The sequence below is a fragment of the Syngnathus floridae genome, chromosome 7 (genome assembly GCF_059516105.1).
Source record: "Syngnathus floridae isolate MCC-2025c chromosome 7, RoL_Sflo_1.0, whole genome shotgun sequence".
Classification (NCBI taxonomy): Eukaryota; Metazoa; Chordata; class Actinopteri; order Syngnathiformes; family Syngnathidae; genus Syngnathus; species Syngnathus floridae.
Window position 1 is genome coordinate 13,205,174 of NC_142419.1, and position 27,960 is coordinate 13,233,133.

The window sequence follows — 27,960 nt, forward strand, 5'->3', positions numbered from 1 at the left end:
AAACATTGAAACGGGTGAAAATGAAAAAAAAAGAAATGTAGTCCGACTCATATTGATGACGTCATATATTGTATTTACTGGGGAACTGACAGCATTCGTAGTGATACGGAGAAGAATTTACCAGCAAAATAAACACTTTGCAAGACAGACAGGTACGCCAGCAGACCTTTATCCACTTGAATGCATAGAATAGCTGTTTATTTCATGCAGTCCTGGTCCGAATATATGAAATCGATGTCGAAAAAGCCACTGACAACTTAGCTTGTTGCTTCCCACGCTAGCTAACTTGCTAAAGTGATTAGCCGTCTACCAGCTAGCACTGCTTTTTACGACCAAATCATTCAAGCCTCTCGATGTCATCGTTGAAATCTGGTGACCCACGAACAATCCTACATTAAGTACACGTTTCTGAAAAACCGATGTTGCGAAGTTACACTAAGCTACCGAGCAGGTAGGAAGGAAGATATTATACATCAACAACCCCTCTGTGTCTGCTTAAATCATCAATTTCTGGATTTGCACATTGTGCAGCTTGTCTTGGCAATCACCATAACAACAGTATAATATGTATATTGTGCACGTGAGCAAGCATAAATGATCTTAGACTAGGAAGCACATTGTTAAAAATAGGTAGTGACAAATCATGTGACAATGATTTTGAATCCTTGAAGGCTATGATCTTGGCTGACCTGAGTGTTGAGCCTCAGTGAGATGACTGACCAAGGCAACAACAACAACCACAACATCGCCCGTAACCCCTTCGCCGCCCTCTTCAGCTCATTGGCTGATGCCAAGCAATTTGCGTCAGGCCAAAAGTCTGCATCGTTACCCACTGGACCGCCACGTGAGTAATTCAGAAGTGCTTCATGAAGCAGTCAAACTGCTGTTCATACACATGAGTCGTATTTCAAGGAACCATTGTACTTAAAAGTTAAATACAAATGAACTGTACCTAACAACTGTACTGTTTCAGATCTAAGAAGACAGATTTAAAACTGTGTCACATTTACAGAAGATGACTCCGGAGAGAGCCAGTCGGAGTCCGAGAACTCTGTGTCGGATAGCGTCGACGACAATGACGACTCTGTGACAGAGATAAGCCGATCCTTCCGATCCCGGCAGGAACTGTGCGAGCAACTCAATGTGAATCACATGATCCAGCGTATATTTCTCATCACTTTGGACAACAGTGAGTAAATCACAACTTCAGCTGCAATTTAACATGATATTTGAATCTTCTCGTGTATTTTTTAACAAACACAAGCAATAAAATAATCAGTTTTACAATAAACATACAAGGTTAATTCTCCCTTCTGCCATCTAGTGGGAGAATATTTAATTGTTCTGCCTGTCCTTGAGCCTTTTCATAGAATGTAAAAAAAACATTTAGGAGTCATCAATAATTAGAAAAAAATACTTTAATATTTATAATGTAATGATGGTGTAATATTTGTTTGTTTGTATTATAATGGATAGATAGATTGACATGTTCCAGTCTTGTCCTGTAGATGGCACTAATACAATGTGACACCCACAAAGCTGTTTTTCAGCTGTAATGTATTTTGGTTGCCACTATCACTCCCATCAAGCCTTGACTTGGTCATATGGTGAAGTCACACGAAGAATGTGCAGGATTGGAATCATGACTCATCACCGTCACGTTGCGGGAAGTTTTGCTTTGAGCGTGCAGGGTCTCTTTGCAACTGACACTCGTTTCAAGATGAGTCATTGTTCTTTGGAAGTGCACAATAAAAAAACCCAAGTCACCCAATAAACACAGCAGTGAAATCCATTTACTTGTCACAGATACCAACCCCAACCTGTGAATTCAATTTTTTTTTTTTTCCGGCAAGTTTTTGTTTCATTTCTTTCAGTAGCGATTAATCCAGTGCATATGTGTGCATATTTTATCCTCTCTTCTAGGTGATCCCGGTTTAAGAGGGGGCAATGGCATCCCGCCTCGCTGTGTTTACCTGGAGGAGATGGCGGCTGATCTGGATGGACAGGATTGGCTGGACATGGATAACATAGAGCAGGTTAGGTCGCCACTCTTTCTTTGAGTAGCAGCAGTTTTGATCATGTGCTCTTCCTGTTGCTTCCCCCCCCCCCCCCCCCCCCTCTCCTCAGGCGCTTTTTAATCGTCTGCTGCTGCTCGAACCAGGAAACCATCTCATCTACATGACGTCATGCAGCGCTGTGAACCTGTCAGCTGATCGTGACGCTGGAGAGAAATGTGCCATCCCGTACCTCTTTGCTTGTTTTCAGAGGGCAAAGGAAGAGGTATGATAAGAAGAGTATTGATAATAAAAATGTGAATAACGAGGGTCCACTTGAATAAAACTGGTGTTTTTGGTTTCATCAGGTGACCAAGGTGCCAGAGAAACTTTTGCCATTCTCCGTTCGTTGTAAGAACCTGACAGTCTCAAACACACGCACAGTTCTGCTCACCCCAGAAATCTACGTCAACCAAAGTGTGTACGAGCAGCTTCTGGACCTGCTCCTGGATGCTTACAGTAGAGCACGTATGTTCTGGTTTGAGCTTGGTCAAGTTCTTGTGCAGCAGAAGCTTAATGTGTCATTTTTGCTCACTCCTCGGAATGTCTTGATGGCATTTCAGAGCCAGAGGAGGTGGTGGAGTTTGTTGAGGAAGTGATCGATGCCTTGCTCTCAGACCAAGAGGTGCGGACCTTTCAGGAGGTGATGGTTCCAGTGTTTGATATCTTCCAGGGGAGAGTCAAAGACATGGATCTGTGTCAGCCCTTCTTATACTTCTACCTTGACGTGCTTCTCTACTTCAGCTACAATAAAGATATTGCCAAGGTCAGAAAGCACTTTTGGATGTTTATTTACGTTACATGAAGATGTCCACTGATGCTTGATCCTTCCAGGTATTGATGGAGCACATTCAGCCCAAAGATCCGGCTAATGGCTTGATGTACCAGAAGAGCCTTTTAGGAACCGTGTTGAGCGTGTCTTGCTTGCTGAAAACACCAGGAGTGGTCGAGGGACATGGCTACTTCCTGAACCCATCACGTTCCAGCCGTCAGGAGACTAAAGTACAGGAGGCAAACATCCACCAGGTGAACACTTCTTTGTTTGTCAGCGGGACCACTGTGATTGTCAACCCGATGAAGGCATCGGAGCTCACCCAGGTGTTGACCTTCTTTTGCAGTTTATGGGCCAGTATCACGACAAGCTGCACCAAATGTTTAAATACCTGCTGCAGCGGTCGAATGAGACGCGCCACCTGCTGCTGTCGTGGTTGGGCAACTGCCTTCACGCAAACGCTGGCCGGGCCAAGATTTGGGCCAATCAAATGCCCGAGATCTTCTTTCAGATGTACGCCTCCGATGCGTTCTTCTTGAATTTGGGCGCAGCACTTCTGAGGCTGTGCCAGCCCTTCTGCCGGCCACGTTCGCCCAAATTGCTCACATTTAATCCCACGTACTGCGCAATCAGAGACTTGAGTGAAGAGGAGAGGCGCATTCGCAATGTGCATGCGAGAGGTAAACAAAAGCGTCCTTCTAATGACCTTGTTTATTATTGCCGCCATTTTACTGACATGAATTGGTCAGTGGTACAGTCCGAGCGCGATTGTTTGCAATTTACTCTGTGTGTGTAACTGTGTCGGGCTTCAAAGCGCAAATTATGAATAAGAAAAAGAGTATGCATGTTTTTGCAGTGGCAAGTGAATTTATACACTTGAATAATCAGCTGTATCCTTCGCCAGGTCTTGACAAAGAAACCTGTCTGACCCCCATGCCCTCCCAGCCCACGCAGGAGCCCGCAGTGGAGTCCTACAGCCTGCTGACGGAAAACCTCGTCCTCACTCAGCTCACCCTGCATCTCGGCTTCCACAGGTTCGCCACTCCTCGTATGCATTGTGTCTCCCATGTGACAAACATGAGCCGGTGTGGTGTCGTCGCAGACTCCATGAACAGCTGGTCAAGATGAACCAGTCTCTCCACCGGCTCCAGGTGACGTGCGAAGAAGCCCACCGTACAGGCAGCCCCATGACGGAGCAGCTCTTGGAGCAGTTTGAGCGCCTGATGATTGTTTTCTTGTCAACCAAAGCCGCGACCACGCAGCCCGCCATGCTGCAATGCTGCCTTAACCTCCAAGCGTCCACTGCCGCTCTGCTGGTGCAGTTTGCTTTAGGAAACCACGGCCCTGAACATGTAGCACTCAGTTTTCCGCTGCCAGCACTGCAGAACACCATGCTCTGCTTCGTACCAGGTAAGGTTAAGTATATTTCAGTTAAGATCAATACGATTGAAAAGTATTAAACGCGTTCTATGAGATTAGGTTGATTCGGTGCCTTTGTATGTTTTACAGAGTTTTTTGCCGAGAATTTGGGAGATTTTCTCATCTTTCTGCGTCCGTTTGCTGATGATGTTTTGGAGACCTCAGCCGAAAGTCTTGAGCAGATTCTTAACTTTATCACCGTCTTCATGGGGAATGTAGAGAGGTACAATATAGGATTTGATTGTGGTAGATCAAACAAAACCATGAGTGGTTCAGTAAAGAACATCTTGAATTCATGGCAGGATGAAGAATCCACATTTGAGAGCAGAGCTGGCAGAGGTCTTAGAGGCTGTAATGCCCCACATGTTGCCTCTGGCACCTGGTTCTCCTCAGCCAATCGTCTTCCAGCGACAGAGAGTCTTCTGCTCTTACAAATATGCACCACAGTTGGCCGAAGCCCTCATCACTGTGTTTGTGGACATTGAATTTACAGGTGAGACACTTATTCCGTTTGCGTGCAACACAACGACAAAATGCCACCTCACCATGTTTGCTTTGAAATTCTCATTTAGCTATGTTTTTTTTTTAAATAAACAGAGACAAACAAAATATCTTTGGAGATGTTTGTGATGTGGGGACGATATTGAAAAAGGGAACCCCGCTGTGTGTTAAAAGATGTTCTCCACAAAGAAATTGCCAATTTCAGATTGCTCTACAGCAAATGGAAACCTTTCATTTTTTTGCCCCTTGTTGATCTTCAGGTGATCCTCACCAGTTTGAACAGAAGTTCAATTACAGAAGACCCATGTATCCCATCCTCAAGTTCATGTGGGGCGAAAATAACTACAGAGAGAGTATCAAGGTAACAGGAGAGATGTGTTTCTTTTTCATTTGGTTTTGAAAAAATAAAAGACCAACTTGGCTCTTACTACCAATGGCCATGTATCAGATTAATAAGAACATGTACTTTTGTGTTTTCTCAGCATTTGGCAGACTATGCATCCAAGAACCTGGAAGCCATGAATCCTCCTTTGTTCCTCAGGTTCCTCAACCTGCTGATGAACGACGCCATCTTTCTTTTGGATGAGGCTATTCAGGTGAGGCTACACCACACAAATAACCCAGGAATAACGCATATCCCCTTCCAAGTAGTTTTTGTCTCACTGTGCAAGGGAAACAATCGATTTTTTTTTCAGCTGTACTTGTTTTGAATCTTGCAGTACCTGAGTAAAATCAAGATCCTGCAGCTGGAGCGGGATCGAGGGGAGTGGGATGACCTGGCCCCTGATGCCCGAAGGGAAAGGGAGTCAAGCCTGCAGATGTTTGGACAGCTGGGCCGCTTCCACAACATCATGTCTAATGAGACCATCGGCACACTGGCCTTCCTCACCTCAGGTCGGACTGATTCGAATGCGCTATATTTTAAATTCTTGCCATTCTTCTGCAATAATGTCCCTGTTTTATCCCCTCCTAGAGATCAAAGGGATCTTTGTGCACCCTTTTCTGGCTGAGAGGATCATCTCCATGCTCAACTACTTTTTACAGCACCTGGTAGGACCCAAGATGGGTGCTCTTAAAGTGAAGGACTTCAGTGAGTTTGACTTTAAGCCTCAGCAGCTTGTCTCTGACATCTGCACCATCTACCTGAATCTGGGGTATGTGTGAACGCTGTGTCGGATGATTTCGCTTCAACAGGTTGAGTTACTGTGATTTGATATATTTGTATTTTCTTTTAAAGTGATGAGGAGAATTTCTGTACTACCGTCCCAAAGGATGGACGTTCGTATTCGCCGACCCTCTTTTCCCAAACAGTGAGGGTACTGAAGAAAATCAACAAGCCCGGGGACATGATTGTGGCTTTTGGACTCCTTGCTGATAAAATAAAGGTATTTGTCTCTGTAGGAGACAATCAAAATATATTTTTGGGAGGGGACGGGGGAGGAATCCTGTGTATTTCAAACTCTCCTGTCACTCTGCCTGCACTGTAGTCCCATGCAGATCGACAGTTGCAAGACGAGGAGACTTATTCGGATGCCCCAGAGGAATTCTTAGATCCCATCATGTCCACACTGATGCTCGATCCCGTTCTTCTTCCTTCTTCTAACGTCACAGTCGACCGCTCAACTATAGCAAGGCATCTCCTCAGGTTAGTTCTCAAATAACGTCCGGGTTCTTTTACATCTCTGGTTTGTTTTCGTTGCGTTGAATCAATTAAAAGTTCGTAAACTTGATTCATTTTGCCACGGGTTTAAAAAACAAAAAACAAACAAGTGTCTATAAAAAGAGTGTGTCCTCATTCTAGTGACCAGACAGACCCGTTCAACCGCAGTCCACTCACCATGGACCAGATCAGGCCAAATGAGGAGCTCAGACAACAGATCTTACAGTGGCTGGATAAGCATAAGCAGGAGAGGCTGCAGCTGGGACCAAGTGACCAGACTTGATCCGCTCAGTGCCTAACAGTGACTGCATCCTTGTTTGCTTGCCTCTTTTACATCGAGAGTGCTCCTCTGCCTTTTTTTTTGGAGGAGGGGTAATCTCTGGTGTGCTTGTCGCCACAGATTCTAGACTTCTGTCTAATACTGCATTCAAATCCTATTTAATACAGCCTAGCCTTCGTACAACAGACTGCCGCATCACAGCTGGTTGACAAATGTTTGCCCACTGGGAAACATTAGCATTTTGGGAGTAATGGGATTTTAAGCAGAATAGCGCAACTACAGGACCGTGAAAAAGCATTTGCCTCATCCAGATTGTTGATTTATTTTTATTTTTTTTAAAAACCTCACTTAAATGTTTCATACCAGTCAGCTAATTTTAACCTCCTCGGCGCGTCGCAGACACGGAGAGATACACCCAAATGCAACTGAACCGAACTATCATGAACGACTATCGGCGACTCGTTCTCGCACACCTTGCGGTTGACCCACGACCACATAGCAACTTGCTGCAGCACAAAAAAAAAAAAAAATTTAAAAAATGAGTAGCGGTAATGAAATATGGTGTTCTAGGAATGTGAAGATTGGGAGAATAAAAATGGGTTGCATATTGATATTTATCTGTTTCCTAATTATTAAAATACAAATGTCCACATAATTATTCATAATATCAATTAATCATAACTATAATCAACGTAATCTCAGCAAATTAATTTCAGAAGTGTATAGCACACTTTGCATTAATCAATACTTCTCAAGTTTAAGAAGCTTGGTGACCCCTGTGTCAGTTTTTATTGAACCACAAACAAAATGGCACCATTTTCATGCCCGCTGTAGCTATTAGTGAAAAATAAAGAAGAGTGTGGCTAGTTAAGAGACTGTTAGCATTGATTGCCCCAACATTTTGTCGACGGAGACTCTCCACGCTGCACTATTTTAACCACAGGTACACATAAAATTAATATTAGAAATATTAAGTATTATTTTCAAACACAACATATACATACTGTATATACTGTATTGGTACGGCCTGTCAGCAGTGGTCTGGATTTGGCTTCTTACCTTTTTTCATGTGAATCGATGTTGCGTTCTCGATTGGCTGTTGCATCTGCGATGTCGTGTCACAGTTCACCTGCACAAATAGTTGTTGGGTTCAGGAAGCAAGGTCACCATGCTAATGATACATATGGATAATATAAGTTTTTCATTCAAACAGTACGGCCCTCTGAGGACTAAAAAAAAAAAATCTGAAATTGAATCTCCTCACCCCTGTTTTGACTTTTGTGGTACTTTGACATTTACATCAATTGTAATGTTAGGGCTTTTTAAATATTCTTCACACACGTACCACCTTAACAAAACCTCATATAGCTACACAAGTATTTTGTGATGCTTAGATGGCAGAGTTGAATATTTATTACTTAGGCTCCAACTACAGTTGCATTACTAATACACAGCACTTTTGTGTCAAGCTACATAGAGATATAAACAGCACCTAAACTGTAAGGCAATTTTTTTTTTTTTTAAATGTGTGAGGTTTTTATTTAGAGTCCTCATTGTATTTGTTTTGTAAATTGCAATGACGGCTTCATAAGCACACGTCAGCATTTAAAGGTCTGACATGATTAAAGAATATATTTGTCCTGTCAGATACCGCATTAAGGAAGTCCTGCTGGAAAGACTATGCACAGCACAATTCCTTAGTTTTAAATGTGAAATCTCTTTTTTGCCAACTATGTGCTTGCTGGTGCTTGACCAAAAAACAAACAAAGAAACTGATGACAGTCGGTTTAAGAATACAAATGTTTATATCTATTACAGAGGTGCTGAACATTCACTGGGATGTCATTTATTCTGTTTACCCAACACAATAAAGATGGGGAGGTGAGGGGTTATTTTTCATTATTAATGTTTTGTAGCGTTTAAGAGATGGCAAAGTTCTCAGAGAGGCGTTTAAAATAATCTGTTTGGATTGATAACGCCAAATTACAATATAATACAACAGTACGGGCTGCTGAATGTTATTTTATTTTCCCTGTGTTTATCCTGAGACCAGATTTTACTTTCTTAATTTCCCTTTAAATCGCTAACGGTTAACTGATTGCTGGTAGTGTTTTGCAAGGATATTATATTGTTTGCATTAACATGAAGAGCCAACTGAATTACACTTTTGAGACATTTTGGGTTTTTTAAATAGAGAGAGCTGCAGGTAGAGTGCAAGGAGGTGATTGACTCAATAAGTGCAGGTTGATCCGTTTAGAATTTAAGAAATAAAAGTTATTCAATGTGGTTGTGATCAAGACAAAATGTGAAGGAAGTATAGTATGTGATGGTTTGGCATGCCTGTGCTTTAAGAATCTTTGGTGAAAATATAATGCTCTATTTTTGTTTTATTGTAAAATTTTACTTTGAGTGTACAGTATAATTAAAAAAATAAAAACCATTTGTCTTTTTTGTTTGTGGCTATATGATAGATTTTATTTTTCACTGTGTAAAATGAGGTGGGCTTATTTTGCTTGTTAATGAGTGCTTTTAGAGAAAAAATGGTGGAATATCGAACATCACCACCACAAATGCATGTTTCTTGCAAACGTGGCACAGTTTTAAAGCAAATAAATAGGTTATTAATGGTACAGATAACCAAGGAGCATTGAAACAACACTTGCGCTATTTTCGGATTTTATTATGCGTCGATTCGTGCAACATTGCTCTCGTTCAAAGAAGTGGTTTGGTTTTGTCGCGTGCCTCTGTTTATTCCACAGTTTATTCCAACAGTTTGCTTCTTTTTGTCATTCAAGTGCGCCGCTCGTTTCCCGGGCAAAGCCCCTGAATCTGATTAGAACTCGGCGGCGCTGAGCTCCAATCGCGCCCACTGAACGAATGCATTGTCCGGGCAGTGTCGGGTCCGCCCCGCAACCTGGATAACGACGCGTCGGCCAGTAAGAGCGGAGGCCGTGGCGGAGCTTGTTTATGTGGAGTGCTGGCTCAGGGTTCCGCCCACCGACGTATCTGTGATTGCAGGGCACATAGGCACAGAGTGTAAAATGGCGCACAGCTGTCGGTGGCGCTTCCCCGCTCGGCCCGGAGGGAGCAGCAACTCCGGCACCGGGAGAAGAGCGGGCCGGGTAAGAGTCACTGCCTCTCTGCGGAACGACCCGGGAGCCCACCCGCACGCCGCTGGCCTCGGACCCGGGTTTGATGCTGCACTACAGGTCTCTTCGGTCATCGGGAGCAACCTGCAGAAATTTCGGGATGTTTTGGGAGAATCGAGTGATTCGAGCAGCGCGGAGGTAAGCACTGGACGGAATGGGGGGTGAGGTAGAGACTATCCCGGTTGGGGAGTCTCGGTACCGGGAGAAGCGTTCGTTGTTTTGCAGCTAACAGTCCAAACGTGGACAATCTATCGGTGTGCGAACTGAGCAGAACTTGCCATCGCCAGGATGCTCCGTTAACTTTGCTGCACTTTTACGAGCACAAACTTTTTATCCGTAGCCCACACGGCACCGAACCGAGACGTTTGCTTGTGTCAGGTTCTGCTGGGAACAAAGTTAGTTTGTAGTAGAAGTGAGAAGAGAGGCTACATCCTCCTACTCTTTAGGCTGGACCGTAACTAGCAGCCTAACACAAAACACTCCCCCCATCTTCTAGAAATGAGTGTTTATAATATTATTATTACCACCCAAGGGCACATTATTAGCGTTACTAACTCACTATTAACAGATAACAAACACCCATCATGTAACCATTCACTGCTCTATTAGTTAGCAACTTGACATTAGCTCGATTGGACGCTTCAAGACTTGCACGTCTCATACTATAACAGGAAAAGTTGTTTTTCTTTCTATGCGAAAAAAATATTGAATACAAATTGTATGAATTCTACCCTTCAAGGTAGCGTGTAGTATGTTTGAAAACAAGACATGTCAACTTGAAGGGGGCGAGAGCACAGAAATATGATCGGGACTCGAAGTTAGCGTTCCTCCACGCCAGTAGTTCGTTTCATTTAATTCTCTCGCGGGTATATTTCCAATAAATGATTGTGTTAAATCACAGGCTTTTCTTGAGATGTGCATCTTGCTGCGAAGATTTGGCTAACCTAGCTGGTGGATTAGCTCGTACGCTAGCTGCCCGTAGTACAGTTTTATTTCCACCTCTTGAGTGTTTTCAGGTTTGTGGAAATCGGCCAAGTATTTATGCTTGTCTGACATCACTCCAACGGGTCGGGCATCACAATGTGGAGCGTACAAGTGCAGCCATTTCTACTGCTGTTTGTGGCTTGGCTAGCGAAATTAGCATACTACGCCACGCTAGCCGTCATGCTACTGCTGATGCGTTGGAAAATGGGAGGTGAATCCATTCTCTTCGTAGCCAGTGCGTAGCTCGCTAGGAGCGACACGATGCGCGGCTTGCAAACGCTTCGTGGTCACGTTTATTACGGAGCCACATGCATCCTCCCTTTTCTCTGTTTGTTTTAAAATTTTGCACTTAGAGAGATTATGTGCGACTTGGGGAGTTTCGAGTTGGCTTCGTCGAGTGACAGTGCGCATGCAGGGCCGGCTACAACAACAACGAGCACCCCGCTTGACGGGCCGTGTGATGTGGGGGTGTGTTCGCCTTAGCGAACTACCATCTTCCTTTTCTGCCAGCAGCAGAAGCAGCAGCAGCGTGCTACCGTTGCAGTGGCAACAACTAGGCAGTGGTTGCAAGTGGACTTAAGTCGTTCATTTTGTTTTCACTACAGGTGATGTACTGGACTGATACATGTTGTATCTTTTCATGCAGAGTATTCTGGTTGCATCAGAAAGGCAATGTAGCTCACAATTCACTTTATAATAGGAGTCTCAAACTCGTGGCCCGAGGGCCATTTTGCAGGTAGCAGGATGATATTTTGATATCAAAGCTGTGCAATGGCCCCCATCTTTTTTCCCCATTTATGTTTTTTAATCACATGTATGTGGTAGCACAGGCTTTCAGTGAAACATAAATGTGAGGTGACACCAAGTGGAAGAAAATGATACCCGGCCGGCCTGTCCTTGTCATGTCTTTCATATGTTGCCATCTGCTTTTTAATATTATTAAACGGATGGTGGGAAATCAATTATAATTGGATCCGATTTATTTGGTGATGGTGAGAGGTTCTTAAGACCATATCACCCAGCCTTTTTTTCACAAACAAAGGAAATGCTGTCGTTTATTCACATTTGACTCGAATACTTTCAGGCCAGACTTTAAGATCCAAGTTCTGAGATGATAAGGAGTAAAGAAGACATTCCCACTTCCCAGCAGTCTCAAATGCCCCACTTGAAAATGTATCAGCCTTTTCAATTCACACTCCCCAAAAATAAATCCCACATCTTCTTCTGGTGGGATGCAAGAGAAATGAAAGTATAGCAGCACATTTGATTTGTAGCGACAGAATAGTTCGCCGCAATGCTGCATGATGAAAAATATATGTATTTTAGTTTTAGAGCGTGCTTCGTGCTTTTTTCCAATGATGCACATTTCATTTGGTGTGTATTGTTTTGTACTTCAATGTATTCTTTACCTTCTTGAGTGCTCTGCAGTTTTACTAATGCAGAGAGGCAGACTGGGCCATTCACCCTCATAGAGCTCAGCACAGCCTATTGAAGATGAGGGCCTAGCTTGGTACACACAGTAATAGTTTCTATAAATAAATGCTTAATCACACTTTGAAAAAAAGATTTGCGATTGTGTACAGTGGCATCAAATGGCAATCACAATCACTTCCTTTAAGCTTTTTGACTTTCGTTGACATCAGTTATATTTGGACTAATTTGCTCCTCCAGCTGTCGCAATTGTATGTTTTGAGAAATGTAATTATAAAGTCTATTATCTTGACAAACTTTTGCAGAAATCTTTTTACAAAAGTTAACCTGTCTAATATTAATACATAAGAAACACCATTAGCTTTACTCACTAACGGGGGAGAGGCACTTATTAGCACTAAATTAATACTTAGAGTGCATTAGTGCTTTGTGTTTTTTTTGCAAACTGAGTTTGGGTGGTATGATAACTTCATTACGGTATTTCATACATACGCATTTTCCATGATTCTTGGAAAGCAGAAAGTTCTGGTATGATGAAAACATGGACGCCTGCTAGCGATTAGATGCGGATAAGAAGGAGAACACATACGAAGGAAATTAAATTGCAAAGCCGACATCCATCCATATGGTGCGCCGAATTACAAGGCACACTGTCAATTTTCGAGAAAGTTAAAGGATAATACAGAAGTGTGCCTTATGGTAATAAAAAATACTGTACACTACAGAGTCTATTGGCACACATTTTGGTAGCCTTTTACTTTTATTGAGTGTGAATTGTTACATCTCCAAGATATAAGTTGTAGACACAGCTTGTGGTTTTCATTCAGGATCAGTGTAATGCATCGGTGGCCATACTGAGGCAGGATTGTTCAGGCTCATTGCAGCCCCGCTTGGTTCACAGGGTGACGCTGAACAGAGCGCCAGCCGGACTTTGGGCCAAGTCCACCTCCCTCCCTCCCAAATCCATCCAGACAGAAAAACCCAAATCCAACACAGACACAGAACTCCATCTGAGGAGCAGAGCAACTTTTATTCTGACAGCTGCCACTTTGGAATGGATTACTAAGCCTATTGCCGCGGCTCAAAGGGGTGCTTGTCGGCTGTTGCTGTCCAAATGAAGGCATTTGTTAGCTTTTGTGTGTGTGGAGGGAATTCATTCTCTTGATCGCTCCAAGCTTCAGTTGCTTCTTTTTTTTTCAGGGTTTCCAATCTGTCCAGTTTTTGTTATTTTGTAATTGTGCAACATAGTCCCCACTCTCTTCCACTACTGTGACCCCTTAATTCTACTGTCCTGCCTCATTGTTTAAAATAAATAGTTACCTCAAATTCATACTAATCAAAAGTTAATTGGACATATTTTGTCAGTAAAGATACAACTATTTTGCTAATTGTCGCTGTTGTGATTTGTGGGAGTTTCTCTGAAAAAAAACTGGCCAGTGTCATTTTCTGTTTCATAGCGTGAAAGATGGAATATCGGAGGCGAGCTTGAAAAAAAATTATGGTTGGTAGGAGTTATTTGAAACTCGATTGGAATAGCGGACGCTAGCAAGGCTGATGCTAGCAAGGCAGATGCTAGCAAGGCTAATGCGAGCAAGGCTGAACGCTTTACCTATCCACAACAATCTTATTTTGTACACTTTGGATGTGTGCTGAAGACTTTGCAGCTGCAGAGCAAATCATCTTTGCATTGTTAATTTGCCATTGAAATGAACAATTGTATTATTAACACTGGTTAACCTATTTTTATATTTGAATGGCTGTATGGTTAATAAAGTTTTATGACGGCTTACGGGTTGTATACGGATAATTAATACCAAATACAAGCAAAGTGGAGGTTGAGCGAGCAGCGTCACGGAGAGGATTGTTTTCCGTGCAATGCCATTATGTTGCTGCACCCCTGCCCCATATGTCTCTGCGGCCCACTGGTTTGAGAGGCATAGTGTATTTTGGTGCATGGGGCTCGAGTCCAGCAGGTGTTTGGCCTGTTTAAATAGAAGGAACCCTTCCCCCGCTTTCACCCACGCACCCATCCCAGAGACAGCGTGTGGACTGGAGCAGGAAGCTTTGTGTCTGCTTTTATTCTCGTGCTCACAAAGTATGGGCGGCTGAAAGAGCGCAGGCTGGAATATCAAAGGATGTGGGACTACCCCCCCACCCCAATGTCCCCCGCCCCTTTTTGTCCCTACAGGACAACACTGGGAGGAGAATTCGTCACAGACCCTCCCATCCATGGCTTTATTCAGCTTACAGCAGGCGGTCAAGGCGCTTTCACCTCCACTTTAGGAGATGTGATGGAGAGAGCGGCTGGAATTGTCTTTTTCTTGGAGTATCATAAGGGTCCCCGAGATATGATGTCCCCCCTTGTGCATGCATGAGTAGCCGTGTGAGACATAAGGCACACGTGCCGGACAGTCTTCTTTCTTTGTCCGCTGTCTGTCTGCTTTTCAGGTGTTGGGTGTCGGAAAAGGAGTCGGTTTACTCCCAAGTGTTTGTTTTGGACCGAGTGCTGTCAAACAAATGTCAAACAGTTGCGCAGCTCCATGTTGGGACACTCAAACATAACAAAAGCCCACCTTTTGCTTTGGGGCGGCTAACGTTTAGTTTGTGCGTGTGTAGTATGCGTGTGTGTAAACACACTTTTGACTGGATGTGTCATCCGAGGGGTGTATAGGAGTATGATCTCATCACCAATTTTTATTCCAGTAAAGGATGAGGTACTCGTGTGTGCTGTAAATGTCAAATGAAATATTCCTGGAATGTCTCAAAGGGTTTTTAAACTATCCACTTGAAATTCCACCTTTCCGTTGATAACTGGAACGGCACTCGGTTGAATGCAGACCTGCGGCAAGGCCAAACAAGTATTTAAAAAAAAAAAAAATTGTGGAGTGCCACGTGTGTATTGAATGTGGAGGATACTTCCGTTTCAGTTTACTGTCAAAAGAAGTAAATTGTTTGCTATGTGAAGTTGACCTACACAGTCGAGTTCCTTTTGACAATTTTTTTTTATATTTAGCAAAACCTTTTTATCAGAATGTTACTAATTGGATCCAGAATAATCTTGATTCCCCTAAAATTAAACATCTATGTATGCATGAGTACAAATCTAATGTATTCCGGAAGGGATAAAATAATGAAATGACATTTTTATGGTCTTACTCTTGAAATTTATACAATGCCTTTAACCTTCAACGCGAGTCCCTAATGGCACATTGGTCTGCTTTAACAGCATTTGGTTCCTTGTTAAAGGGCGATGCTGATCTTGTAAGATGCTCAGTGTACAGTCTGGGTTGACTCACTTCTGTTTTCCTTTTCTTACTCACACGGTCCCGGTCTTACTCATTACCCGATCGAGTTGCTAAGATCAAGAGTGTTACTTATATCTTAAATGTCAGCGATGATGCAGCTTTATTTGCCCAGCCAACTTTCTGCCAAGTGGGACATTCGATTGCTCGAACTACACCCAAAGCCAAAGTTCGTGAAGAACTGAAGTCGATAAGCTCTTGCCTTTTAAGGAAATAAAGACTTTTGGTTAACTTCATGTGAAGTACTTAGCACGTAATTGTGGTGTATGGTTTCTGTGCAATTGCAGACATTTGTCACACGTCTCACTCTTAAAAGTAAATCGATGCAAACGATCAACGAATAAAATTGCCAATGTATTACGGAATGGTAAAATACTGTTATCGACTGTGCGTCGCTTTTTTTATGCGCTGAAATTGATTGTACCATTAAATGCACGCAAGTGAATTCCACACTCACTTCTATGGTTCAACATTTATTGCATAATTCATTTGAACCGCTTAAAATGAAATGGACTCGGGCCGGGCATATGAATTCATAAATTTGTTAAGAGTTCTTGTGGTAAATTGATCTTTTGCTGAATCGCGTCGTGAAGCAATTGAGGTAAATTGAGGGCTTCTGGGCCACAGCCAATCAGAGCAGCGGTTGTAGTTGGTTGTAGAACATCAGCCATCGGATGTTCAGGTAGATCCAAGCCCCCTCCACCCCCCCTACCTGTTTTTATGTGAAACAATGCTGAGGAAACTTAAAAGCCCCTTGAAAAGGAAAAATTGAGAACGTTAGTGAAATAATCTTGGTCGCTGGAAACTTTGATGATTAAAAAAAAATCTGACTGTGGAAAGCCCCTGTTGCACCCACAGTTCAAAATTGTTTAATGTCTTAGTGACTAAAAATATGTGACTGGGGCTTTTGTGGTTGAATTTAAATTATTTTATAGTGGACCAGCCTGCACAGTTACATTCTAACCAATCTGGATAGACTAATAGTGTAATGATTATTTTCTCTTGATTGCTCACAGTCGGGGATTGCAAGTCTTATCTGCACGACGGAAGTTTTTACTTTACAACTTAGTCAAAATGATGCAAAGATGAGCTCGGCAAAACTAATTCACATTCAGCTTGTGGCTTTTGGGGATAGTCCCTCTCGCTTCTTTGTGCAGCAACTCAGATCATGCTGATCTTGCTTTTAGTCCTTTTAGATCAGCTCAAGTACTGCACTAAACCCGTCGCTCCATTAGGTACAGCTGTGATGCAAGAGCTGCATCAATTTTAAGGTTTGCATTAAAAGGGTTTGGTGAAGTAGATAAACTTTTTCAAATTAGTTTGTAATTTCATTTCTTTGCCTTTATTTTTGCATTAGCCTAACGAATCAGATATGATTTCATGCCATAAAGATTCATTTATTGCTTGTTTGTTAAACTACATGGGCAAGAGAACCTTGAAAAAATAATTAGATATTAAATCCCCTGATTAGATTACTTTTCAGAATCCTTCAGCCCTAATTGAGGACTTCCTGTTTTGTAGGAACGAGCAGAGGAACATTTTGGTGTTCACACTAACATCCTGGCTGCTACAAATCAAGCAACATATGGAGCGTACCTCACACTCCAGTGTTTGTTTACATCTTGCAGTTACCTCCCTGAGCATGCCCCTGCTGTTGAGCTCATCACACGGCCCGTGGGCGTAAAGCGACGGCGTGGGGGCCTTGTTGTGCGTGGGAGGCCTGTTTAGACTTGGGATTGGCAGGCGTGCGCGAGCATGTCGCGGCCGCTGACCTCTCTCGTTCTCCCGGGAGACGCCTTCGCCTCCCTGTTGTCGTTAATAGCCGAGATGATGTTTCCGTGTTTCATCTTCCCTTCGCCTTTCCTCCCTCCCCCTCCCACGCATGCCGTTTACTTGTTTACATCCACCTTAGTAGTGAAAACGCTGCCTGACAGATTGACGGGGAGAGCCTGGCGTGCCTTTCCACGAGGTGTCGTGCCGTTCGTTCGCCCTTGTGCAGCTGATTCCCGGCATAGCGCGGTGTGATGTCATCAAGGTCTACTCGCAGCGAGTCAGAGTCGTCCGTTGGCACCCCGCCCCCCTTTTCCTCAACGGCCGCAACAACGCCCACAGAGAGGGGCCGCATGCTCACAGCCGAGACTAGAATGACGGAGAGGAGAGAGGAAGAGGAGGGAATGCTTAGCAACGGAGCATTTAGTACGTCGAAAAGATGCTCAGGGACACATCTTCCCCTTAAATATCCAAAATGGTTGCGTTTCATAAATGTGATTTCTTACTCACTCGCCCAGGATGCTTTTTTACTTTTAGCCGGCAGTCATTTACATGTGCAAGATCGCACACATCGCAGCTGCTTTTGCAAAGTGGGCCAACGCGACCTCAAGTGCATCCCTGCACAGTAACCGCTATAAATAAACATGATAAAAAGACATCCTCCCCTCAACTCTTAAGCGCACGCGGACTCTCAGCTGAAGAAGTAAAGGCGCACAGTCGGTGTCAAAGGTCGTCTTTCAGTGCTACTGTACTGTAAACTTGAAAAGAGGAGCGCCGATGTGTTCCTTTTTCTTTTTTTCCATTCATTTCAAAATGTGTACACTGATTTTAACGGACAGGCAAGACTATAAAATTGTTTTAAGAATCCATTCCACTCATTAAAATTGATTCTTATACTCTCTCCAATTCTTGCGTAATGAAATAAATGTGTTTAGAATAATTTCACCCTCTCATGTGGTTGAAGGTAACCACAATTATAGATGATCAATAATCACCACACTATGATGCATTTCCAACCACAACGACCATATTAAATAAAAAGAATACAAATGCAATATTATCAAATCTGTGGTCAGTCATTAAAACAAGGTTGCCCTACTTTTTGGTGTTTTTCTTTTCAAGAAGTTACCAACATCCTGTCACTTGCATATTAAGGAAGTGAGCTTTTCACAATCGTTTAATCGGCTCCTATTCAGTCTTTGACACTTGAGTCATAATTGAGATGTTCGATTGTGCCCGAATGACTTCTGACTTATGAGCCAGCTCCTAAACATGAGACTTGCCTTCCCTTGGGGGAGCCTGCAAGCATCTTAGTCACTGAGTGCAATCTCAATGTTGCCAATTCATTTGATCCTTTGTGCTTTGCACACTCACATAGTGTTAATCAATCAATGGAAATATTGTTTGCTCTTTAAAATGTGACTTTGACCGCAATTTCCTGAAGTGATGTGATCACGGCGCTAATTCAACCGTTATGACGATCGTGGAACGGTTAACCGATTGCTGCTTTAATCGAGAGTGACTCAAGTGTTGCAGAGCTGACAAATATGTACACAGATGCAAGCCAACTATTTGCACATAATAGTCATAAAATATTGAACTGCCTTTCTTCTGTTTATCTCTTTTCAGGAAGAAGTGTTTGGAGGATTTGGAACATGCACTGAGCAAAAAAGAATACCAAGTCCATCAACAACCACTTCAGGTTCTGAAACCACTTATTATTATTATTTTTTGTTACCTCTGCCAAGAAGGTCTTTTTTTTTTTTGTGCGGAACATGCTGTGTACACCATTTGATGTATCAATATAGCTTTTGGCCAGACGGTTAGATTATCTTGGAGGGTTATTCCCATGACAAAAAAAATGTGACATCGTAAAAAAATGGTAAAAGCCTCCATTGTTTACAAGGGGGCCGTAATTTCAGCGTCTTGCCGGTTTTAGGTTGTGTAATAGATTTGGAACAAGTTAACATTTTGTCTTGTCTGATATATTAGACCTTGTTGCAGTTTGTTTGATTTAGATAGAATGTTATTAACTCTTGGAAGCCTATGAATATTCTCATTCTTTCTCTCGTCTACATGCATAATTTATTATTTATTTTGTGGTGGTTGGCCTCATAATTTGATGAAGAATTCTTTTGTTCTTCTTTAAGCGCATAAAATACAAAGCAGTGGATGGATAATAAAGACTAACGTTTTCTTTACATTGTGTTTTGGGTTTCTCAGAAGACCCACTCATACAAGAGAAGAAGCCAAGAGGACGTCCACCGCGCACCCTCACTGGCCAAAAAGCTGCTGCGGATCGCCTTTCCCCTCCTTCCTTTCTCTCCCCCACACAGGCCAAACCTGAAGGTCCTGAAAGACCAGCCGAGAAGGTGAAAAGACTGCCCGGAAGGCCACCTGGCACCGGGGAAAAGCGAAGAGGCCGTCCGCCGTCATCGGGTTCCAGAAAAGCTTGGAGTACTGCCAGCCATGCGGCAGCGGAGGACAATAGAGAAGCCGGATCTGAGTCCAGCCTGGACAACGAGGAGGACAGAGACCGAAAAGGTGCAAAGAGAGCACCGGTGGGCTCTGCTCAGCCGCACCATGCCAATCTACCCCAAGGTGGGCGGGGTGAATCCAAAGTTCCTAACTTGAAGAGAGCATCTTCACTGACGTCTTTCAAGTCCCGGCTGAAGACGTTGCCCGGCGTGCCTCGCCGTAGACGTGGACGCCCACCCTCAGCGGAGCGTCTCAAATCCGCCGCGGGTCAGCTCTCCACCTCCATGGAATGTGGAGAAGGAAAACATAACGCCTTAAAGGGAGGGGAGCGAGGCGCAGAACCACAGCAGCCCATGCCCACTCATGTGAACGCTGGGGAAGACCAGGACTCTTCCAATCGTCCATCCTCGCCATCTCCTTCCATGCCGGACCAGGCGGTAGGACTCAGAAAAAGCCCTCGACACAGGAAACCCGTCAGGATTGTCCCGCCGTCCAAGCGCACGGATGCCACAATTGCTAAACAGCTTCTGCAGCGCGCTAAGAAAGGAGCGCAGAAACGAATGGAGAAGGAAGCTGTAGCCGGTGGGACGGGCGCCTTGGAGGCGGGGATTAGGAAGACGCAGCTGAAGAACATCAGGCAGTTCATCATGCCTGTGGTCAGCACCGTCTCCCTCCGAATCATCAAAACCCCAAAGCGCTTTATTGAAGACGAAGGTAACTTCTTGTCACCTCCACCCCACATGAAGATTGCACGGTTGGATGCCCCCAGTTCATCAGTGTCCACATCCACCCAACCCACCTCCACCATCTCTTCCTCACCCTCGCCGGCGGTGGCCTCCACTACAGCCACCGCCGCCAGCACGGGTACGACCGCACCCATCGACTGCCTCCCTCCTCCTCCACCTCCAGCTCCCGCCCCTGCCGTCCCATCAGCAACCGACAGTCTGCTAAATAGCAATACCGACAACGCGGCCAACGGGCGATTCAGCAGTAGCGCCGCTTCTTGCGGATCGAGCGCCGTGTCACAACATTCGTCGCAGCTTTCCTCCGCAGAGTCTTCCAGATCCAGCAGCCCCACTTTGGACGACTCCTCGTGCGACTCGCAGGCTTCCGAGGCCACGCAAGCATTGTCGGAGGCCGAGGAGCACTCCCCGTCTTCGCAGGTAGAAAGGGAGCCCAACTTGCTACACAGCTCGCAGCCTCCCTCACCTCCCTCGGAGCCGGAGCGCGTTTTATCCAAGAGGAGCCGCCGTGGCCGGAGAGGGCAGGGGGCGGGTCGAGGGACTCAAGGCCAGACTACAAGGGAGACGCTAGCAGCCAGCGGCAAAAAGCCCATCATCAGTCCACCTACTGGTGTGCTGATGTCATCCTCTGCGCTTCTAAACTCACAACAAGTTTCATCCACGGCCTCTTCTTCTCCTCCACCTCCTCCTCTCCTCACACCACCGCAGCCTCCCCAGTCATCTTCTTCTAGCACAGCTGCTATCAGTGAGCATCACTCACAGTCGCCCTGGTTGCCACATCCCATCCCACCGTTCATGTCTGGCTCATCAGTGCTATCCAACATGTCGGACAAAAGGAGCCGCTCCATTCTGAGAGAGCCCACCTTCCGCTGGACGTCCCTGTCCCACCCCGAGTACCGGTACTTCTCCTCAGCCAAGTACGCCAAGGAGGGCCTCATTCGGAAACCAATTTTTGACAACTTCCGTCCTCCCCCTCTCACCGCTCAGGACGTCGGCCTGCTGCCTCAAGGTGTCAGCGGAGGAGGAGGGGCCGCTCCGGTTTCCTTCCCCGCGCAAGGCGGCGGATCAGGAACGGGGACCCGCCTGTTCGCCCCTCACCACCCTCACAGCCACCACCAGCATCCCTCCTCCTCCCGCTTTGACGCACCTCACCCAAAGCGTAGCCCGCTACTGCGTGCCCCGCGTTTTACGGCCAGCGAAGCCCACTATAGGATCTTCGAGTCGGTGACGCTGCACTCGTCCTCCGGCAGAAGCCCGGGTTCGCCTTCCCCCCACCACAAGTCGTCAAGCTCACGGCGCAGGCGGCGACTCATGTCGGGGATAATACGTGGCCAAACGCGGTCTCCTTCTCACTCCATGACCAGGCGCAGCAGTCAAATGGGGGATCGCCAGATGTCTACGGGGAGAGGATCCTCTGAGTTGTCTGACTCCGGCGGTAACCCCAGCCCCTTGCCGGGGGGCTCTGCCACTCCACTAGCTACTAGTGCCTTAACTCCTGCTCCTTTTGGCAATTTCTCCGTTTCCATGGGTCTGACCTCACACGGGATAACTGACAGCAGGAGAGGGCAAGTTGGAAACCCGCCGGCGCCTTTATCAACCACTTCATCGGCATCCTCGCCGCTTTTCCCCCTCTTTCCTTCCACTGAGCAGGACTCGGGACGAGGAGCTGGGAAAGGAGCGAAAGAGAAAAGCATGCCAGCTCCCCAGGAGCCTGCTCCAAAGGACAGGGATGGTGAGAAACACAGGGAGAAGGAAAGTAAGAAGGAAGGGAGGAAGGACTTGGAGAAAAGGAGTAAGGTTACCACTCCAGATGGCTCCCCTATTGTGCCCTCCAGCCTCTTTATAGATGGGCGGGACTCCGAAGACACTCTTTTATCTCTTGCTCCAAAAAAGGCTCCGGGGAGACGAAAATCAATGTCAGCTGATGCGGTAACAGACACTCCATCCTCTGAGGTGCGTGGCGGTTTCCACGCCCCTGCTCCCAATTCCATCGCTAAGGAACGTTTGCCTAAGAAGGGGCGATCTGGTGAGAAGGGCGCCGATGTGGAAGATGGGGAAAAGGAGGAAGAGAGACAAAGTCCTCCCAGCCAGCAGGCGCTGAGCCTTCCAGGGCAGCCGGGCAAGCAACATCTCCCGGTCTCCTCGCTTGGATCCGTGTTGGAACAAGCGGAGAAACAACCTGCGGCCGACAAACGGGTTGTCGGGCTTCTAAGAAAGGCCAAAGCTCAGCTCTTTGAGATAAAGAAGAGCAAGCTGAAGCCTGCGGACCAAACCAAGGTCCAGGTCAGTTTAAAAAAAAAAAAAAACCACACACACACACACAAAAACATCTCAGTTTCCCCATGCAGTTTATTTTGAAATGTATAAATACAAATCTGTATTTGTACTTAAAGTGAAACCTGATGATAGGAAAGTCCCACAGAGGGTGTTGCTTGAGGGGAATTCTGTTAGCTTCATACATTATGCACGAAGCAGCCCAGCGTTTGATTTTTGAAAGCAATCCTTTGAACAGACCTCGCCTCTGTTCTTCTCCAGCTAATCTGTTGATTAGTTGGGCGTGGGCCGTCATCACACTCATACACGCGTCGGGCCGTCTTAGAAAGTTGACCTTGAGATTGTCTGAGTGTAACTATTCTTTTTGTTTTGTCGTCGGGAACAGGGTCAAGAGAGCGACTCTTCCGAGACCTCGGTACACAGTCCACGCATCAAGCATGTGTGCCGTCGTGCAGCTGTGGCGCTCGGTCGAAATCGTGCAGTGTTCCCTGATGACATGCCCACACTTAGTGCCTTGCCCTGGGAGGAGAGGGAGAAGATCCTGTCTTCCATGGGGAATGATGGTGGGGAAAGATTGAGGATGTGACTACTTCTTGGATGAGTGCCGTGTCAATTAGTTGCCATTAAAAGATGTATTTTTTCTCATCTTCAGATAAGTCATCAGTAGCAGGCTCGGAGGAGGCCGAGCCTCAGTCCCCACCCATAAAGCCACGGGAGACACGGCAAAGGGCTGTCCAAGAAGCTCCTCCCAAAAAAGGTCGGCGCTCGCGACGCTGCGGCCAGTGTTCAGGTTGCCAAGTTCCTGAAGATTGTGGGATCTGTACCAACTGCCTTGACAAGCCCAAGTTTGGGGGACGGAACATCAAAAAGCAGTGTTGCAAGTAAGTCTTAGTTCATCAAGAATTTCACTATATGACAATTCATCAAATAATCCTTCGTGTCAGAAATTAAAAGAGTCCCTTTCTCCCCCTCGTCTACAGGATGAGGAAGTGTCAGAACTTGCAGTGGATGCCCTCAAAGCTGTTTCTTCAGAAGCAGGGCAAAGGTAAAAAGGACAAGAGGAGGAACCGTTTAGCTGAGAAGAAGGAGGGTCTCAATCCAGTTAAAGGGCAGAACTCCGAGTCTGGCACCAAGCCTGCTGCTGCGCCGTCAAAGGAGGAACCGCCCCACAAAAAGAGCGAAATTCCTCCTCCCAACCCGGGCGAGGAGAAGTCAAAACAAGAGTCACCACCACAACTATCCTCCCCAGCTCCGTCATCTTCTCCTTCCCCGGATGAATCCCCGCAAACCACCAGCACATTCGTAGGCCAGGCCCAATCTCCGGAATCCAAGTCCGTCTCCAGCAGCATCCCGAGCAAGAAGGGCCACAAAGCGCAGCAGCCGGCCTCGTCATCCTCCTCCTCATCCTCGTCACCTTCCTCGTCCAGCTCCTCATCCTCTTCGTCCTCCTCATCTTCCTCCTCCTCGTCCTCGGCTCAGAATTCCCCCGCCCCTTCCCCGGCCATGCCGTCTCATCCTCAGCCGTCCCAACAGCCGCAGGGGCCGCCGAGCGGTCAGGCACCGGTAAGGAAAGACGCCTCACCCAAGATTCCATTCAGCGAGCCTAAGAAGAAGACTCAGCAACAATCGCCGCAACAGCAGAGCTCAGCAACAGCAGGGTCAGATACAAGTAAGAGACTGGTGACACCATTTTTTTTTTTGGGGTGGTTTTTGTAACTGCAGCCTGTTTTCTACCAAAATGGCTCCGTTAAAAAAAAAAAAAACAATAGCAATATGGAGGCTCTGTAAAGAAAGTTAGCTAACCAAAGTTAGCAAAAAATGTTTATTATGTTGATAATGAATGTGTTTGAGGATGAGCGTGTAATCTAAATTTGTTACCTTGTGTTACTTCAATTTGTCAAATTAAATTTGAAATGTCTGACTAATTTTCTCCCATGTTTTTACTTTTCCTTAGTTGACCCAAAGCAGCTGAAGAAGCCATCTTCTCGCTCTGTTCTTCCATCTCCTAAACAGAAACCAAAAGACAAGGTAGGAAACTTGGACCTTTCCCACCCGTTTTTAGCGGTTGATCAACCTAAATGTTTGTCATATATAATTAGAAGCTTAGTAGCCGTTAAGTGGGATTAGCCACGGCGCGGGTCAAAATTTCCACAGACTTAAAAACCGGCTGAAGTCACTATATTCTGCTAAATTCTTACTAATGCTAATTTGGGGATGACCTCATTTGGGTGCAAAATGTAAATATACGCACTTCTTGGCATGCAAGACATTTTTGGATCAATGTTTTTAATTATGGAGGCTGTTTAATGAAGATTTGTTATTAAATTGGTGTTCTCATTCCTACCCTAATGCAAATCATCCACTGTGCTCTTTACCTTTCTTCTCCTTTTTTTTATGATGCACCCAAGAAGACGCTGACCACGAAATCCCCCGGCAGCTGTACTTTAAACTGGCTGGGCACTCCCTCGACTAGGGGCCAAGCAAAGTCCACGGCGCCCTGCGACGGAGTGCATCGAATCAGAGTTGATTTCAAGAGGGACCACGATGTAGAGAAGGTGTGGGAGGCGGGTGGCCTCAGCCAGCTCACCTCTGTGCCTGTCACGCCCAGGGTTCTTTGCTTCTTATGTGCAAGCAGTGGAAATGTCGAGGTGAAGAAATTGATATTTGAAATGCTTGATAGATATGAAGCGCTGTTGAAATTTCCTACAGGCTTCCTGTCGTAAAAACGTTTTGATTTTCCTGTCAAGTCGGTGGTGGGAGTCGACAATAATATTGTCGGTGCATTAAAAACTAAATGTGTTGTTTCTTGTCTGTGTCTCTAGTTTGTTTTCTGCCAGGTTTGCTGCGAACCGTTCCATCTCTTTTGCCTGGGGGAATCTGAACGGCCTCTCCAGGAGCAGTTTGAAAACTGGTGTTGTCGCCGATGTCGCTTCTGTCAGGCCTGCGGGCGCCAGCACCAGGAAACTAAAGTAAGACATTCAGTACAGTACGGATGATTTTTTTTTTCTTTTTATCTCGCCAGACAAAGGAGAAGCTCTTCTCATAAAACACTTCCTGGCGTTGCACGCAGACTGCCATTTATCAGTTTTATGGATTTTTATTTAATTCAAATCCTGTGCATGCTGCACATGGCGTTAGCCACACATGGTATTCATTACAGTTTCGTAGTAATAATGTACATCTATGCATGTGTGATTTACAAAAGGAAGTCAAAAACACTTGTTGCATTGTTTTGGCTTGTTAGTCCAAGTTGATAAGCAACACGGATACGATTGATCTACTCATTGGAGCTCTGCTTGGTAAATAGATTTTTTTTTTACACTCGGAGTTGTTTGGAACAAATATCCGCCTAAAGGGCGTTAAGTTATTTATTACTTTCATTGGCTTCCATTTCTGGCTCCTCGACACGAGCAGAGAGCAGAGCGTGGCTCGAAAGCTCCCAGCGAGGCCAATGGCGTGTCTAACCGCCTCAGATAAATCAACTCCTGAAAATAGGAGCTACATGCTCATAAAAAAATCTTGCCTGATACACTTCTGAACATGTGCCTTCCTTAGCTAGACATCTCTCGGAGCAGTTTCCAATAGTGTTTGCATTGTGAATCTCGGCTATTACACCATAGTTGATATTTGCATGATCTGTTTTTTCCACCGGCCTTATAGCAGCAGCTGCTGGAGTGTGCTAAGTGCCATAACAGCTATCACCCGGAGTGCCTGAGCCCCAACCACCCTGCAAGACCCACCAAAAAGAAGAAAGTCTGGGTATGATGATGCCGTTCCACACTTCCTACACACTTTGTCTCACCTTCTCCCAACCTTTTGTTCACACGTGATGATATTTCCAACTTTGGCACGCCAGTGTCAAATCCTCATCGACTTTCTTCCTTCTCCCAGACAGCAACTATGAAAACGTGACGTGTTAGCCACAGTGTCACTTTTAACACCTTGAATGTTTTTTGGCACAACTGCATGCTAGGTTGAGCAATATAGTGGTCCTCAACTTAACTTGTTCACGCCTGTTTGTTTTTTTTCCCAGATTTGCACCAAGTGTGTCTGCTGTAAGCGTTGTGGAACCACCAAGCCCGGCAAGTCCTGGGATGCCCAGTGGTCACATGACTTTTCCATGTGTCATGACTGTGCCAAACTCTTTGCTAAAGGTAAGCGGCCAGCACACGATAGCCAAAGTAGTGCGGTCATAACAGATAGGATTTGATAAACCTTTATTAAACCAAAGGTTAAAGGTCAAACGCTCAAAGGATTTGTTTGATGTGGAAAAAAAATCTGACATTTGATTACAAATAATCTGACTTTTTTAATCCTCATCATAGGGAACCCTTGCCCACTTTGCAATAAGTGCTACAATGATGAGGACCACGAGAGCAAAACGATGCAGTGCGGACGCTGCAATTGTTGGGTTCATGCCAAGTGTGAGAGCCTGACAGGTGTGTACCGGCCTCAGAAAGGCCAAATGAAACCGTTTCTTGCAGATTCACACGCTTGTCACCTGTCAGCGCTCAGTTATCATATTGATGAGCCGTGAAAAGATGATGAGGCCAATAATACGCAAGATACTGACCCGTCATTTTCCCCCCGCTCCGCCTCAGATGAAATGTACGAGCTGCTGTCAAAGCTACCGGAGAGCATTGCCTACACGTGTACCAAATGTACAGACCGCCAGCCGGCTGCGTGGCGGACGGCGCTGGAAGGGGAGCTCCAGGGCCGCATTCGCCACATCCTCACTGCACTGCTCAACTCACGCACCTCAACTCACCTACTCCGCTACAGACAGGTTAGAAAAGATAACCACAGAGACAATTTTGATTTTGTGTGCCTCTTTATATTTATCCACACTCACAACAACTCTTCCTCTTTGGTGTAGGCGGTGAAACCTCCAGAGCTGAACCCCGAGACTGAAGAGAGCCTTCCATCTCGTCGCTCCCCTGAGGGCCCAGACCCTCCAGTCCTGACTGAAGCCTCGACTGCAACTTCCGGTGATTCCCCTGCAGACCTGGAGTCTGTGGAGAAGAAAATGGATAAGGGCCGTTACAAGTCTGTGGTACGTACCTTTTTTTTTTGTCTCGTTTTTTTGGTAATAATTTCAAGCTGCTATTATTACGATTCAGTAATTTTTCATCTTTTGAAAGTA

The 27,960-nt window shown here is 45.4% G+C and overlaps 2 protein-coding genes across 4 annotated transcripts in view; both read left to right on the forward strand.

Moving 5' to 3' along the window:
• The first annotated feature begins 62 nt into the window (after positions 1 to 62).
• On the forward strand, positions 63 to 9,137 carry ube4a (ubiquitination factor E4A (UFD2 homolog, yeast)). Its single transcript, XM_088381487.1, has 20 exons — positions 63 to 152; positions 672 to 844; positions 1,013 to 1,189; positions 1,924 to 2,036; positions 2,128 to 2,280; positions 2,363 to 2,522; positions 2,618 to 2,820; positions 2,889 to 3,080; positions 3,173 to 3,506; positions 3,731 to 3,860; positions 3,929 to 4,236; positions 4,336 to 4,468; positions 4,548 to 4,738; positions 5,007 to 5,107; positions 5,229 to 5,342; positions 5,466 to 5,640; positions 5,720 to 5,900; positions 5,984 to 6,131; positions 6,234 to 6,391; positions 6,548 to 9,137. Exons 2-20 carry the CDS (start codon positions 712 to 714, stop codon positions 6,687 to 6,689), a joined length of 3,246 nt encoding a protein of 1,081 aa, XP_088237613.1. The 5' UTR covers positions 63 to 152; positions 672 to 711; the 3' UTR covers positions 6,690 to 9,137.
• Positions 9,138 to 9,651: 514 nt separating this feature from the next.
• Positions 9,652 to 27,960, forward strand: part of kmt2a (lysine (K)-specific methyltransferase 2A) — a 33,638-nt gene continuing 15,329 nt past the window's right edge. For 2 of the 3 annotated variants that reach the window (XM_088380835.1, XM_088380838.1), the window contains exons 1-14: positions 9,652 to 9,973; positions 18,952 to 19,024; positions 19,546 to 22,826; positions 23,203 to 23,380; positions 23,470 to 23,698; positions 23,798 to 24,486; positions 24,772 to 24,845; positions 25,229 to 25,465; positions 25,640 to 25,786; positions 26,478 to 26,576; positions 26,851 to 26,971; positions 27,143 to 27,256; positions 27,419 to 27,603; positions 27,694 to 27,870. In XM_088380835.1, coding sequence (XP_088236961.1) covers positions 9,728 to 9,973; positions 18,952 to 19,024; positions 19,546 to 22,826; positions 23,203 to 23,380; positions 23,470 to 23,698; positions 23,798 to 24,486; positions 24,772 to 24,845; positions 25,229 to 25,465; positions 25,640 to 25,786; positions 26,478 to 26,576; positions 26,851 to 26,971; positions 27,143 to 27,256; positions 27,419 to 27,603; positions 27,694 to 27,870 — 5,850 coding nt within the window. In that variant the 5' untranslated portion in view covers positions 9,652 to 9,727. The remainder of the gene's footprint in view (positions 9,974 to 18,951; positions 19,025 to 19,545; positions 22,827 to 23,202; positions 23,381 to 23,469; positions 23,699 to 23,797; positions 24,487 to 24,771; positions 24,846 to 25,228; positions 25,466 to 25,639; positions 25,787 to 26,477; positions 26,577 to 26,850; positions 26,972 to 27,142; positions 27,257 to 27,418; positions 27,604 to 27,693; positions 27,871 to 27,960) is intronic. The other variant, XM_088380837.1, reaches the window with a different exon arrangement.